The 17373-nt window shown below is 40.0% G+C and overlaps 1 protein-coding gene across 1 annotated transcript in view; it reads right to left on the bottom strand.

The window, feature by feature from the left end:
- Positions 1-13008, bottom strand: part of pex14 (peroxisomal biogenesis factor 14) — a 56198-nt gene extending 43190 nt beyond the window's left edge. The window contains exons 1-2 of the mRNA XM_049581555.1: positions 12935-13008; positions 10488-10541 (exon numbers count right to left, since the gene is read on the bottom strand). Of these exons, the coding sequence (XP_049437512.1) occupies positions 10488-10541; positions 12935-12970 (90 nt within the window). The 5' untranslated portion in view covers positions 12971-13008. The remainder of the gene's footprint in view (positions 1-10487; positions 10542-12934) is intronic.
- Positions 13009-17373: the final 4365 nt, after the last annotated feature.

The raw sequence follows: 17373 nt of genomic DNA, 5'->3' as shown, positions 1-17373 counted from the left end.
ACAGCGTCAGAAAACAACACTCATCAGGGTCGCAGAAGTAGCAGTTCTCTTTCTTCTCATTTAACCCGATGCCAGAGAGGATACAAACACGACAGCCCGTCAGATCGGATAATAATTCTTCATTTCAACCTTTCTGAGCCACTGAGGCTACACACTGGAGATTTCATTGGTTGTAAAATCTCGTAAAGTGACAAAAGCTTGTGTGACATTTGCTTTATGCCGCACCTTAACGTAATCCACCTCTTCTGAGAAGTTCAGACAGAATTTTCAGGTTTTGCAACATGTTTGCTTGATGCAGATTGTGAATAACTATATGTGACGTGACAATGATACAAATCAGCACACCTTCTCCTCCTACAGCTCTATCCGTCTGTCTTAAATCACGGACGTCACACAATGTTTTTACATTTATGTTCTCTCTTTAGATCTCTGATTTTGTTTCAGATGTATTTTCAGTGATCTCTCTCTTACAGAGTTTCTTTCTAAATAGGCACTTAATGTACTGTCTTCTGCCTACAAAGGCCATAACCTGTAATTAATCTAAACAAAACAAAAGCACGTCAAAACATGTTCCCCCTCTTTTGAAAGTATGTCTGCTAAAATAGGAAGATTTAATCAGATCAAAACACCAGAAAAAAAGGAGTAATCAGAAAGGAATGTTGCACGTCACTGCTGCACAGCACCCATACTTTTTGTGACTACGTGACAATCAGAAGCAGTGGTCAATGTTTAGGCGTCAACACCCGTCTGAACTCTGCATCAACTCACGTGGTGACGGGAGAAAATACATGTTTTACCAGTCTCCTCCAAAAGAGAGAGGAGAGGAGACAACCCACAGTGAACCACTATAATGTCACGCGGGGTGGCGTGTTACAGCAAAGGGGCTGAGTTGGCAAGCAGCTCAGCAGCAGACGCGCACCTGTTCTGACATTTTCTGTCGACCTTGACACAGAAAACACATGACAATGCCACTCTCTGCATTTCAAAAGTACAGGCTGTTTGACGAAGCCCCTTCACTTCCCCTTTTCCCGTCCCCATGATACCTAAAACTACTTTCCACACAGTGTGGAAGGGGAGACAACTATGACGTAGTCCAATAGACGTGAGGTGGGACAGACAGGAGGCAAGTCACACAGTGACAGTAAATAACAAGGAAGAAGAGGAAGTAATAAGGGGACGCATACAAAAATCTGATACTGACTCATATTTGGGGACAACCAAAGAGTGTTTGCTCTTTCCACAGGATTGCAGCCACCAAAACCTTCCTTAAAATCCCAAATTCCACAGTAAACACAAAATAAAAACGACAAAAAGGCCTCAGCCTTTCCTCTATTTATTCTGTTTCTATCATCCCATTCTCACCCTTTCTTCTGAAGTTCATGACAGAGCTTCAATGCATTCATCCATCTGCTATTTTAATCAAAGAGAAAGCAAAGTATCGCTGCCAGGAGAGCTGCACAGGAAAACAAATGCAATCTTCCTGTTAATCACTGCATTAACAAGAAGTCGACAGTCTTGACGCACATGCCAGGGAGGGGAGCCAGTCCAGGTGTTGGATAATTGTCAGTTGTGCAAGTGGCTATGGTTGCTTTTTTACTGTGCCAGCCTCTGTTTCACTGCTGGTCTACACTTGTGCCCCACCTTAATGATAGCTTTTAAAAGTCCTCTTTCTGCTGAAGACTGCATACAGACACAAAGAAGTCTTGGCAAGGGTTTCTCCATGCTGACTGTAGTGGACTATGGATGAAGGCTTAGGCGTCCTGCTATAATCACTGCCAAGTGAAGTGAAGCTCAATTTTAAAGAAGCATGAGGGGTGTCTAATTTTTAATGAGAGGCCAAAAACCACTAGAAAAAAAACATACAGGCTTTATAACCTCTCTGAAAAACAAGTTCATAGTTCCTCTTTCTGGCAAACAACCATATATTAGAGACACATCACAGTAGCCTGAGAACAACTTGCCAAGACAGCAACTTGTCAGAAATGATTCACTTTTTTTTTTTTTTCCATTCAGATAAAAAAAAACAAAAACTTGTTTGTCTGCAGGTGAGGATCGCGTCATCCTGAGAAGAGGCGATGAATCGCGAGCCAGATTTAACTTTTTACTCAAACGCAGTGAAAACTTCACAGTTTACCGTCAACACACCCTTGTATCACACATCTAAAGTTAGGCTAATTAGAGTGCAGTATTTTCACTTAAGTGCTCTATTTTTTACTGGTTTTAAGATAATTTATCTCAGTTTCTGTATTCTGTCACTTTCATTTTAGCCTGGAGAGTAGCCCACTATCTCTTTTTTCCAGATTCCCCAGATAAAGCCACAATCTCAGGGCGCCACACACACAGAAACTCTGAAATCCCATTAGCATTTTGCTTTCATTATTTTTAATCAAACCCAGAAAACTGACACATATTAATTAATATCCATTACCCGTTTTTGCCCCTCACCCAGAGAAGACGTTGGGGGGGAAAAGAAGCAATTAACTTAACAAAATAATCAAAAAAATTGTTTCAGAAATCCCTGATAAATGTCATGTGAGGTCCCGTCTAAATGTAAGAAGTGTAATACATTCTTGCTGTCATATTCCATTAAACTGCTATTACAGTCTTGATAGAACTATTAGTCACTACATTATTAATAACATTAATGTATTTACATTTTTGGTGTACAAGCCTGCTTTCATGCAATAATTTATGAACCAGACTTCAGATATGTTTTAACGTTCCCCATCTAGGCTCTTTTGTGTTTATTATTGATTGTGAAAACAGTCAAAATTCCAAGTCAAATCTCCCCCTGCCCTCCCCCGCCCCCCTTAATGTATTGGAGTGGGCTGTTTACATTAAAGGACTGGAATAAAGTGCATTTACATCTGAAGCATAACTTCATAATTTACATTCCAACATTTATTAGAGGTGACAAACGAGCATTTGGTCCACTCGTGCTTTTCCACAATGCAGCACTCATTCAATCCATATAAATTACAGCTGGGCTAGGGAGTGCAAGAGCAAATTATTTTATTATATTTATGCATGTATGACTCTATAGGGGGTTACTAAGACAAACAGGGAATTACTTGATTAGGCCAACTGTGGTTAACAAAGAAAGAAATATGAGACTGAGGACTGGGCCAATCAAATTTCAGCATTATTTAAATGTTTGGCTTCAGTTCAAAAAATCTAAAAAACACAGATCTTTGTGTTGAAGCTTTACATCTTTAAGATTGGTGTATCTATAAAATGAGTAACCTGCAGACGACATTGTGCAGCAGACTGCTGTGCATTTTATACAGAATGAGGAGCTCTTTTGAGTGTTGCTGTTCCAATAGCTTACGCTGAGCTAGAACTAATATTATTCAATTAAAAGAAACTTGCCTAAAAGGCAGTATTATATTACATAATTGGATAGGGCAGCATTTTCAGAAGTGTAGTTACAAATGCACTGAGGGGATCCCAGTATTTGAACAAATATCTGGCGCTGTAGGGGAGCTTGCCGACAAATTAACAGCTAATAACTTACTGGGAAGCCAGATAAAAAGAGAAAAAAATGTTCCCCAAAGTGTCAATTACAAATAATTTTTCCTCTGATTTCCACACTTGTGAAAGCGTGATGTGCTAAAAAGCATTTTGAACAGTGTGGCGAAATTGCCTGTTGTTCATTTATTCCTTGTTTTATTTTTAACACACACTGGATTCATTCACAGAGAAATAATTCGGCAGCGGCAAAAGGATTGTTTAGGATGGCTCTGGAAGCGTAAGCATATGGCTCCCTCGTGAGAGCACTTGCTGGTCAGAGAGGCGAGAGACAGACAGACGGGTGCAGGGGACAGGGGGAAATGAAGGGGGGATTCAATCAAATTCATGTTCATTAAAATCAGAGGACATCACAAAAATTAGAAAGATGCTGACAAATCAAAGGGTCTCAGTACCTGAATTACCATAGTCATTTACTTATTAAAGCCAGGATGCTTCCTGTCAATCAAGAGCCATCACATTCTCCATTTGCGGCGGAAAGCCAGCGTAATTGCTTCTCATACTAATCAACACAACTTGTGTAATTATGCCTTGAAAGTGACATTGGAGGCTGAGAGCGATGTGAGCAGTCTTGACAGCGGAGACATCTCAGATTCATCGGGAGATTTCCAGCCTCGCTGCGAGGAGACAAGCCACTCTCAGACCAAGTTACTCACTCGAGCAGTTTACAACCATAAACACAAAGAAAAGACAATAAATCAAGCTGAAGTAATTACAAAGCAGAATAGAGAGTATAAAGGAAGCTCGGCTCAATAAGGCCACTTTCCCAAGTATATTGAGGCAAAATGACTACGCTGTAATTAAACTGGTGTCGTATTTCTATCATTTCTTAAGTAAACATATTATGACAGTTCACTAAATTGTGGGAGAATAGGAAATTACAGCTCTGTTACCATGCTGTTTACATTAATATACTTGCTGAGACGAAAACCCTACAAATAAAGCCCTAAGTATTCATTAAAGTTTATTGAATTCGGCTTAATCACAGACTTTACATGTGTCTCCAGAATGAACTTTGGGTAAAACTAGCTTTAACATTCCTCAGAGCATTGGAAAACTATCCAAACCATATTCCCAGGCTGCATCTGTCACTAGTCACACTGTGGCCGAGCCAGGAAGGTCAGAGCGAGGTCAAATTACTGCAACAAATCACGAGCCACGGGCCACGACATGAGGCTCTATCTACATAAAATATGCGTATTATTGACACACACTGACAACAGCTTCTTCTTCATTTACTATGAACTTTACAGTGAATTAAAGGATTTTCAGCGCTCTCATCAAAATCCGAAGACAAAGGCGCTATTGTCGGAGGCTGACAATCCAGATCTAGTCCGGCTCAGCACATGAGGCAGAAACCACAAAATAAATAAAATCTACAAAATGGGCTGGACTCATCTGTGCTCATCATTTTCAAAGAGGTGGGAGGGAACCATCAGAGGAAAAAAAAGTCACCAACATCAAAAAGAAGGCAACTGATAACTCTGGCATACTATGAGGGGAATAAGCGTAATGATTTCATCTGCGAGCAGAAATGAAGACGAGAGATTTATGGCTCGTAAAAAGTTCAAAAGACAGAAAAACCAAAAATCCTTGTCTGTGTCATTCCGCGCTCATCATGACCTCCAAACTTCAGCACATGTTGAAGACAAAGTGAAGAAATGCTCTTTTGTGGCCAAATATGAGAAAAACAACTACACTTACTGACATAGAAAACAGAGGCTTTTACAGGAAAAGCCTGTGTGATTCACCCTCTGCGTTCAACTCTAATGAGTCAAAAAGTGTGACCTGCACTTAAACAAGAAGTCACAGCCAGAAGCTGTAAACTCATTTTCCCCATCCGAGCCAGCAACGTCGGCAGGACCTGGAAGATGTGCTCCGAGCATGCACGATAAATCTGACGTGAAATCATAATCATAAAAGCAATTAGCTGACCCTGCGCCACTCGTCCTTGGACATGACAGTGAGAATTCATACAGAGTCCTCTAAGGAGGCTGGCTGCCGGGTTGGGCGAGGAGGGGAAAAAGTGCAACACAGCAACAATAAAATGGAGGGCCCTTCCTGTATCATTAACCACCGAAACAAACAGCGCATGATGCACAATGAGTGTTGCGCTGAGAAACAGAGAACTGAGCTTTTATGCTTTTCAAAGAGAAAACTTCACCACGACCACTGAAACAAACTGTGGTGTACAGACGTTTCACATGTAAACCTATGTGCATGGGAAATAAAATACAATTGATGTCATCTCATCACCTGTATCCCACATCACTCTACGTACAGTAGAGTACAGCACAAAATAAGTGAACTTATTTGAAATAAACATACAAATATAAGGGCCGATGCCTTCCACACATGCCTTTGTTCTGTGTCTCTGCACAGTGTGCAGCATGTTTACACTCAATGTGATGGGATACTGACTCTATTGACTGTGAGATGGCAGCTTTATTCGACTTTCCTCTTTCAAGGAGTGTGTTAGAATCTGAAAAATCCCTCTTCACACACACTCACATGCACACATACAGTTTCTTGCCATCACTTCCCACCCAGTAATTACAGCGAGGCCGAACTAGTGGCTGCCACCTAGTGACCGTCTTCTCCAATAATCATGAAATATCTCTATGGCTCGCGCCCCCACTCGGACCATAACTCTCCTTTACTGCAGACAGCTCCAATAAAGGATTACAATTACAATTAAAGTAATGAGCAAAGAGGAAAAAAGGAAAATCTCAGAGAAGGTTCCCTTGACTAACTAAATGGTAGCCTAGTTTCTTGACAGAATGGAGTTACCATACCAGACTCATTACTGGCTCCCATTTCTTATTCTGCCCCAATAATTAATTTGGGGCGTGTTGAAACCTGGAGTCCTCAAAAATTAAAATAATGGTTTTGAAAGTGATGAATGTGAAATGAATTGAAATATGAATGATCAAATAAGAGATTAACTTCTTGTTATTTTTGCTTTATGGTTGGTGGGAATGTAAAAAGGTTCAAATCACTTAAAATTTACTGTATTTTCAGGTTTTTTCAGGCTTTTTTTTTTGGATAATAGTCCTACAGTCCAGTGAAGAAAAGACACACGCAGAGGTTAGATTGGTGTTAATAGGACACATATTTCCACAAACACATGTTCCACGAGGGAAGTCATTAAGGACAAAAAAAATAACTGAGTCAAGACCCAAGAGTAACCTCTGACTTCCTGGTATCACCACTGTGTTACATTTGTGTTACACCCACGCATAAGCGCAGCAAAAAAAAAAGAAAAAAAAAAAAACTCTTTTCAGAGCTAACATATGAGGAACATCTGTCTGCCTGTGACTCGTGGGGCTCAGCAGAAGAGCAGTCAGGGAGAGGGAGGTGAAACGAGGAGAAAAAGAGCCAGAAAAAGACAACAGGGGGACGGTAGCAGCGGCAGTGCCTTCATGTCGCTGGCTGGACCGATTACTGTTGGCACGTCCTCTGCCAACCTGCCAGGTCCCCCACAACTTCTGCACTTAACACACTGTTCCCTTTTTCTCCCTCTATAGTGTGATGGCTATTGCAGAGGGGCTACGGAAATTTGGAGACTGCTGAGCCAAAACAGATCACTTCAAAGCGGCTTATTTAACGCTTGCTAAATTTTTCATCACAGTCGCTTAATATCCTGGGGAAGGGGAGCTTTTGAAGTTGCTGTGAGACCGGGGATGTTCTTCTCACAATTCTTTTCCCCCTCCCATTACCACCCTCCCTCTGCTGCACTAAAACCCCCAAACCTAAATACATACGCACACCCAGTTAACACTACGTATGCCCATATGCATGCACAGAGGGGTGTAAATGGCACAAATGCACCTCCTGCAACACATAGACCACATGCTTGCATCCACACACACACCCTTTAATTCAGGGCCTGTGATTTTCAGTATGTGGAGAGTAAACGACAGGCCGAATTCTGACAGTGATACCCCCAAAAGAATTTGAATCTTATTTAGTGAGGGGTTGACTGTTCTGTAGATCAGCTGCACATCCACATAACTTATATATTCACACACAGCAGCAAAAAAAAAAAAAAGTTACGTTTTTTGTGATCGATGTTCACAATCAAAATCCTCAAAAAACTGACTGTGGTCTGATGCTTTGCTGCTTTTCCATTGTCATATATGACGATAAAACAAAAATCTTTGTTTTTGGACTGATGCAGGGAATTTGAAGATGTCACCTAGTAACTTATGAAGAGTGTTTTTTAAATATTTTCTGAAATTTTAGACACAAAAGAACAATCAAGACAATAATCAGCAGATTAATCAATATTTTTTGTTAAAGCCCTGATCTCCATATCAAATAAGACAAAATACTGTGGCTGTGAATCTTTTTTCATATTTTTAATTCTTTTTAAAAATCTAAACTACAGTTTTTGAGAAAAAAAAAATTAACGTGCACTTGATGGCTAAGCAGGTTAATTTTTACCACTCAGAGCAGTCAAATATGTTACAAAAATAATAACTTAAAGCAACTATAATGACTATAATCCAGCTTTTACAATGAGGAACATTTAAATTAAATCCCACACAATATTTAGTCTCATATAACAATATACTCACACGCTACTGGATATTGTGGTGACGTACTTCCTGGTTTCAGAACTGACCCTGTTTTCTTATCATGTGATCAAACAATAATTATTGTTGTGATGCATTTGGGTGGATTTGATGGCAATGAGGACTGACTGATCGGAGTAGACGAGGGGTGAGCACTGGGTGTCACTGCAGGGAGAGAGCTCAAAGACTATAGGGAGACACCGGGAAAAGACTGGCAGGGGTAATGGCCATGGCAGCGAGGAGTGGAAGGTGGAGGAGGGTGGGGGTTACAGACAGAGACGAAGCAAGTCGGGGTGAGAGCGAGCAAAGAGCAGCGCCGGAGGCAACGGCAGCAGCGGCTGGCAGCGACTGGTATACCAGTCAACCATGGAACGCACACTCAAACAGTCTCTCCCACCCTTTTTTTTTCTCTCTCCCTCACTACAGGTCCAGGCCTCCCCCTCTGGCCTGGATGGTGGCAAAGGCTGTGGCACCGGCCCCTGAGCTGGGCCCTTTTGCCACAGAGGAGAGCCCACGCCATGCAGTGTGCCAGGGCCTGCTGATCTGGGCGAGGTGAGTCAGAACCTGTTAACATGACTGGTGTCCCCAGCCTGACACACTGGCTTGTCTGACATGCACATGTGCACATAAATGTTATACAAACGTGTGCGCGCTCTCTCTCGCTCTCTCTCTCCCTCTCTCTCTCTCCCCCTTTCTCTCTCTCTGCCCTCCCAACCCTGCCAGCACTCCCTTTCCTCTCATCCAGATAAAATCCTTTCAGACATAAATTTCAATTATTCACCTCATCCAAATAATGCCATGTGACAAGAATTATCCCTACTGTAATAATCCACTTAACTGGGAAAGAGCAGCTCATCAAAAAGAGAAAGGAGAAAAGGGGCTGGAAGTGAGGGTGGTGGTGGTGGTGGTGCGGGGAGACTTGTCAACCAGTCTCGAATCAGGACCCTCATAACAAGAATTTCTTCCCTTTTTGAGGAGGCAGTCTTGAAGCGCACTGGGATGATGAAATTGAAGTAAATTGAAAGAAAGCCTGGGAGAATGCTCCCACAATCAATAACCCCAGGATTAAATTAGCCTTGGCATGAAGGGATGATGGGGGGAGGATGAAGAGTGAATGGTGGTGAATGACATTGAGACATGTAGGCTGAACAATACAGCACTCCTATAACCTGGATGCTGTGTCCATACAAGGACAGTGAATGTACCTGGGATGTATTCCATCCCACTTAGCAACGAGGCAGTCCTGGCTATAATCGTTGTCATCACTTGAGCCGCCCGGGTGATGTCTAATGAACACTTCCCTTCACACATTATTGAAAAACAACTGATGTTTATTGTCATTAAATGTTACTGGCTTTTCGTGTATTCACAACTTGGACAACTTATGAGGACTCTGGAGACTCCAGAGTTTAAGGGGGAATAAAACCATATTCATTTATAATGTTTCTTATAATTATAATACTACATACAATACAACAAGGAAGCACGTTAAATATTATTTAAAACAGACTGCATCTTCAAGAATGACTACGGAAACTTTCCTTTCACTAAAACAAAGTTTGTTTAAACAGTATTTTTTTCCCTACTTGTAACCACTGACTAGTAACAAGCTAATTCAAACATCCTGGACCCAATCCTGGGCCATCACCAACACTGAAAAAAATGGGCTTCACTAAGGACCACAAAGGTATGTGGTAAAAGTTTTACACTAAACATGATTAAAGCAACCGTGAAACCACTGCGACTGCTAAAATAGAGTTTTCCTACATGCTTTTTAGTCTCTAAAGACACGGAACATGAAGTACACTCTCATTATGGGCTTGGGGACATCAGTGTGTTGCTAAAGTGACTGGCTGCTAATTGGAAGCCTTCAACACTTGATCTCACTGGGGAATGTGTAATATCATCTGATTAGCCAAGGAAAAGTAGTTTGTTGATGAAAAGATGAAAACAAACTTCTTTAAGTCACTAGATCATAAAAAACAAACTCACTGTTCCTCAACTACGTGCCATCAGCTGCCAGGAGTGTGCTGACTTTCATTCTCTCCAAACAGGACAGCAGCTGATTTCACTGGTTAGCACACTATCAGACCAATCTGACCAGTGAAGTCAGCTGCTTAAGCACAAACCTACATACTCTGTGGCATTAATAGTTCATGGCTGAGATCATGGCATGCAGCATTTATCAATATTTGAAAATTAGCGTGTAATAAATTAAACACTGTTCTTTATTAAATGAGATTAAATTAAATGTGGCTGTTATTTCATCTAACCTGCCGCTAATATGCACTTAGATCAAATAAGCACACTTAAATTATTTTGTTATTATAGTCCATATTGTCTTATCAGTCAAGTAATTTGTATTAAATAGTGAGCCCTTACCAGTGTTTCTCTGGGGGGAGCTGCTGCCGCAACATCTCCAGGTGGAAGGCCAGGCTGAGAAGAGAAACAAACACTTGTATTAGAGTGCCATCTACTGGAGGAGAGCGGATATGGTGGTTTAATAAAGCAACGTTTAAAAGACAGCAGTGGTGGAAAGTAACTAAGAACATTTACTCATGTACAAGGGCTGCAGAATATATTGAGGTTTTTTTTTTAAATCATCATTATAATGTCAACTTGCCCAATAAACACATCATGAAAGAATGCAATATTGCAGTAAGGGATAACTGATTAGGTTGAAAGAGTATCAGTAAAAAACTGCACTTTAAAATGCCGCTATCGACTTTTATAATAATTTCTTTTTGTGTTCGGTTCAATGTTCAATTGATTTAATATAAAAATAATGGTAATAATTTCCTTTCCTTTTTTTATCAGCAATAAATTCACTGTATGTTAGCAGTGTACTGAAAGTAGCAGTATGGCAGAACTGAGTACTGTACACTTTAATATCCATTTATCACAAGTAGTATCATTATTGCGATATTTAACAATTTAAGTGCATATTGCATATGTTCCTCATATCGTGCAGCCCTATCAAGCACTGTACTTTAATAAAACCTTGATGTACTTGCACTTTAATTATTATTTTCTGCTACTTTATACCTCTATTCAGTAATATTGTACTTTTTATTCCACTACATATATTTAATACCTTCAGTTAGTGGTTACTTTACAGATTCAGATTAATATAACAAAATATAATTAAGAAATAAAATTTAAAAAAAAAAAAAAAAAAAGGGCTTAACTAATGACCAAAAAAGGTATGTGGTAAAAGTTTTACACTAAACATGATTAAAGCAACCGTGAAACCACTGCGACTGCTAAAATAGACCTTGTTACTTTACAGTTTCAGATTAAAAAAAACAAAATATAAATCAACAAATAAATTACGATGCACTATCACTGGTGAAAGCTAAGATTTGATCAGTCCTGGCATAAAATTCATAAGCAACCTAACAGTGTATAAAGTGCTTTAAATTAGTCCTGACATTACCAGCTGCAACAGTAAAGTGATTGACACATTGCTGCATCAATAACTTTAATAATAATATGACATATACAGTTCTTAAAATCGGCCATTCTGCATACTGAGCACTATATAGTATATATATAGTATGTGTAGTATATTTAGTATATTTTGATGCTTAGACTTTTCTCATTTTAGGTCAGTAAAAGTTTTGAATGCAGAACTTTTACTTGTAACAAAGTATTTCTACACCATGGTGTTGGTGGTACTCTTGTTTAAATAAAAGATCTTAGTGACTGTTCCACCAGTGCATAGCAATGACAGATTACTGGTGATGAAATTAACAAAGACAAACTAAAAAAGTGTCAAACATAAACATCTTTAATGTCATATGTTTGACAGCTTCGAGCCACAAGTCTTTCTGGCAGGAGAGTAGAGGAAAACTACATCTGTCATTTACTGTCATTACTAATTGCTAGATAATTGGCTGAAAGCACCTAAAATCTAGTGCAAACAGATTAATACAGTAAAATCAGCCACTGGCATTGCATTTCTTGAACCTTCTGCCTATTTAATGCAGAGCAGCAAAAGGACGTAGCAAGTCATGGCCTCCATACATGCGCATAGGATCTGGGTATTTTTAGATAGATATCTGTGGTCATGCACCAGTTGATTAATGAATCAGCATGTAAGTAAAGGTTGTGCAAATGTTGGCATGCATGACAATCATAAGTTGAGCTCCTTATTTACTTTACTTTCCTGGTTTATCAGTCTCTGGGTTTAGTTAATATCAAATCTACCTTGATTCAGTTCTGAACTTTGCACATTAAATTCTGCATTACATATGGTGTGTTTGCTGGATTAATAGCACAGTAAGTGTATAAGCAAAGTACAGAGCTGTGCCTGGGTGGATGCATGAGCTACAACTTTGTTAAACACGTGTTTTCTCAGAATAATCAATGCCTGTCTGCAACTTCACCCAACACAGTGTTAGCATGAGCCGTGTACAATCCAGCAGGCTTGTCTGGCTTACAGTGACCTTTCCACATCATGTCATTAACTGCACATAATGAGACACAGACAACAGTCAGGTGGAAGGACGAACATTTGCTCATGGTAAATAGCTAGCCCACTAGGTAAGCAAGCCACACAAGTTTTGGCAACATGTGGGAGAAGCACAGAAACGTCAGCTTGGCCCTTCGAGTCCACTTGTCAACACAAGCAGGCAACTTTTGAAGCGTTGCAGGAGCTAGCTAGCATGCTAACTAGCGAGCACGCTAACCTTCGCTAGCAGAGCAGTTATAAGAGTAACTACATGTATTTCAGGCATTAAAGGGTCGCGACTTTAAAACACATGACAAGAGTTCACTGTCGTATCCGGACATCAAGAGATAAATGTTTTAGTTGCATAAATGTAGACCTGTGTTGGTGGGTCAGGTTGGTCGGTGGATGCCATCTTCCTATCCCTCCTCGTTTGCTGACAGGCTGCTCGAGTGCTCCTCACTCGACTGCTTTTCCTGAAGGATATCAACAAGCCATATATTACATATATTTATCAAAGAAAGACGATTTTACTCATTAAGTTTACAGGAAAAGTTTACACAAAAGTTTAATTTAGATATTTACAACAATCACAATATCACCCAAATTAATAAAAGTCTTAAAACTACTACTACCACTGCTACTACCACTACTGCTACTACTATACTACTACTACTACTACTACTACAAATAATAATAACAATATAATAATAAAAATTGATCAGAAAAACGATCAGCTTTATTGGCCATGTGTAATTAATAGAATAAAAGTAAAACTAGGCTATATTTGGGCACAGGGCTCCTGTATTTAGGATTCAGGGGCATCTTTTGGTTGACACGATAACCTACAATCTTCATAACTATATTTACATTAGTGTATAATTGGCTAAAAAAAGAAATGTTGTGTTTTCGTAACCTGATAATAAGCGGTTTATATCTACATACAGAGTGGGTCCTCTTCCACAGAGTCCACCGTGTTGTTGCACTGTAAGGTCATTCATGTTTTCGTGTTTTAGTGTTTTCGCATCAACCACTGCAGTTCTCCTTGGAAAAGGAGGAGGCAGTAGCTCAGTCCATAGGGACTTGGGTTGGGAACCAGAGGGTGGCCTGTTCAAGTCGTGGACTGGTAGCTGGAGAGGTGCCAGTTCACCTCCTGGGCACTGCCGCGGTGCCCTTGAGCAAGGCACCGAACCCCCCAACCGCTCGGAGCACCTGTCATGGGCAGCCCCACTCTGACATCTCTCCACTTAGTGCATGTATAGGTCCTGTTTGTGCATGTGTGTGTTCGGACCTGTGTGTAATTGTAATTGACAACAGAGTGAAAAAATTTTATTTCCCCTCGGGGATTAATAAAGTATGTAAAAAAAAAAAAAAAACGAGAGAAGTTTCAGTTCTGCAATCTCACCACTAGATGTTGCTACATCCTGCACACTGGACCTTTAAAACACTTTTTGTACCAGGAGATATTTTGTGGTGCATTTTCAAACATAAATCTGTGGTTAATGGGTGGCACAGTGGCGTAATGGTTAGCATTGTTGCCTCACATCAAAGGGGTCCCTGGTTCGAACCCAGAGTGTGTCGTTTGAACCCAGGTGTGGGAGCCCCTGCTTCTGTTCGCCCTCCTCCTGTCACCTTGAGTTTTCTCCACATTCTACGACAATCTAAAGACGTGCACATTAGGGTTATTGGTAAATGTGAGCATGGATGGCTGTCTGTCTCTATGTGTCAGCCCTGTGATAATCTGGCGGCCTGTCCAGGGTGTACTCTGCCTCTCATCCAATGTCAGCTGGAATAGGCTCCAGTCCCCCTGCAATCCCCAACAGAATATGCAGGTACAGAAAATGAATGACTGAATTTGTAATTAATCAAAACAACAGAAAAAAGCAATGGAACTGGAGCCATTGGGCCACTGGGGTCTGGGAGCCTTAAGATCCTGAGGCCCTGGATTAGTTGTTCCATTTGTCCATTGAATAATCCAGCCTTGCCTTGCAGTCTGACGACTCCAAGACAATCCTGTCAATCAAGCCAGTATGACTGATATATCCCTGTTTGAGCTGTAATAATAATGGCACATTAATCTTCGTGACCACCACTGAGTGACACATTAAAAGAAGCTAAATTATCTAGTAGCTACTGTGGCCATAATGTTCTTGTGGAAAAAAATGCTGTCATTATATTTCCCTAGAGAGACTGACAGACACATTTCAAGTCAAGCCTCCTTTGGAGACAGAGGATGAGTCAAAAATCACTCCCTATTTACTGTCCACCATTTTCTGAATTCTGAATTCTGAGTGTGCAGGTGTGTTCTGATAGTGCCCTAAAAATTAACAATAAGGATAAAGATAAGTGCCCATGTCATGAAGGCTATACTGCAATGCAATTTACAGATATGAAATTAGGGTTGTGCTACAGCTATCAGTGATGAAACAAAATTAGTGTCAGAAATTTTCATTTACTGTTCACCATTGGTTGGTTATTATATCAGTCAAAGGCAGTTTTTATATATTGGGTTGGACATATTGCTACTCAAATGTCCTCCCAAATATAAAGTAAACATAATTATAAATAAGATAAACAAACTGCCATTATTATTACTACTGGTTCTGGTAGCCTGTTAAGGTCTGCTGCAGTTCTGTGTGTGGTTTGTGTGAGTGGTGTTGCCGTACCCCACCAGAAGCTATTGCTCGACAGTTGTGGATAGGCACAATCAATGTCAAACACTGTCTCTTTTTCATCACTTTCAAATGCATCAAAAAGTGGAAAACTAGAATGTATTATGGGGGTTATGTACACTAGGTCACTGTGGGTTGTTGTAGTTTTGTAAAGTGTTAGTATGCTTAAAAAATGTCATTAAAAAAAAGTTCATGAAGAAGTCATAGTGTGTGCACTTTTCCTATGAAGTGTGGCTTCCTAAAATGGCACCCCTATCTCAGATTTTTATTTTAAAATGCTCTAAACTGGTTGGTTTACTTGTAAAGTTTCTAGAAATTTTCTGCATATACCTGTAGGGAGTAGTTAAAGAGTCAACAAGTGAATTTATTTAAGTTTTTGGATCAACATCTAGCATCCATTAGTGGTGTTGCATCTTGATTTGAGTTGGGAGCACAAACTAAACCAAACCTGTTATGCTGAGTTGTACCTGCCTGAGATTTGCATGCACCTTGCAGCACAGCCTGCAGCGAAAACTAGACTACCAGCTACTGTGATGGTTTGTAATGTAATGCAAACTCTTTGGTGTTCTATACCACTGTGCTTTCAAACAAGCAAGTTTTCATCTGTTAATCTAACATGAGATTTTCACGTGTGGAAAAATGAATGTAGGAAGATTCACTCTGTCAATGTCACTCAAATAAAGTATGTGCTAATAACATTGATTCCTGTCACAGTTTGATTTGAAGTGTCTTTGCATTATTTGGTGGAACTGATTAGCTGCTGAGAAATGCATCGCCTGTTATTTCAGTTTAGGTGGTTATTAAATGTATATTTGAAATTCACTCCGGAGCCAAAATGGCCCAAAATATGTGCTGATAATCACCTGCCGAGAACTGCTTCCCTACAAAGTCAGTTTTGCCAAATGATGCATCCACCTCTAAGGTCATTTCCAGACACTTTGACATCAAACAGTGTTACAAGCTTATATTTTTGGTCTTTGGCTAGACAATGGGAATGTCCCACATTTCACATTCATCTTTGCTGAAATAACAGGGATGCAACTGTCTGCTGGCAGCCTACAAAAACGCAGTGTTGCCGAATAATGCATCCACCTCTAAAGTTCTTTTTCAGTCACTTGAGGATCAAGCGGCATCAGGTAGTTAGAACGGGCCCCAGTGCACACTATTATGACGGGCCTTGTCTATGCTAGTTACTGTTTTTGTGCCTAAACTAGTTATGGTGTAATCTTATCATCTCGTCACATGATCAAATGGAGACTCGACAACAGCAACATATATATATTACCCAGAAATAATAGTCGCCATTTTTATAGCTCATTTATAGTTTATGTAGAATAAGCAAATATTTTATAACATATTTTGTTATAGATTGCTACTGACTACAAAAAAAAGAAAACCAGTTTTTTTTCTTTTTTCTAACACAGGCATATATCTAAGGTGGCAATCTGAATAACCTAAAAGGCGCCGTTTTCTCTCCTTCATACCTTCAGAGGACCCACTCTTTCTATGGGCCTCCTCACCTCATGGGCCCCAGAACAACCGCCCTGACTGACCTCTCTATATTTACACCCCTGGGATCAAGCAGTGCTACCACAATTTTATTTCCCTCTTGAATTTTATTTTCAAATTCAATCAAATGTATTCAGTATGTACATCAGAGAACAAACAAACATGATGTATCACATAACAAATGCAAGCTTTGCATCAACCTATCATGTCCATATTATATACAGAGGCAACACCTCAATCACTTGTCAATGTATCGCCACTATACATGTACTTCTACACACTGAGAAACACATAAGTATTTATGGTTTCAGTTGCATGTTGACAGTATCGACCAACTTCCTCTTCTCTACTGGGGTTATGGAGAAGCTGTGTCCTTAATCAGTCTCGGCAACTGTAGTATTACTGGTGTCCACTTAATGTTGAAAACATCAGCGTTAAGTTGGAGCTTGGCTGTTAGGGGCCATCCCTATGTTTCCCGCTTGGTTGAGCGGGAAACATAGAACCTGTTTTGTGTAAGTGGGGAACATAGAACCTGGGAAACATAGATAAGCTCCCAGCTGTTATGCTTTCCATCAAATACTGCTCATTATTATTATTATTATTATTATTTATTGCTGTTTCTTGCATTTTTGTACTC

The sequence above is a fragment of the Epinephelus fuscoguttatus genome, linkage group LG7, assembly GCF_011397635.1.
Source record: "Epinephelus fuscoguttatus linkage group LG7, E.fuscoguttatus.final_Chr_v1".
NCBI classification, from domain to species: domain Eukaryota; kingdom Metazoa; phylum Chordata; class Actinopteri; order Perciformes; family Serranidae; genus Epinephelus; species Epinephelus fuscoguttatus.
The sequence above is the reverse complement of the archived record's forward strand: the minus strand, read 5'-3'. Positions and strand labels throughout refer to the sequence as shown.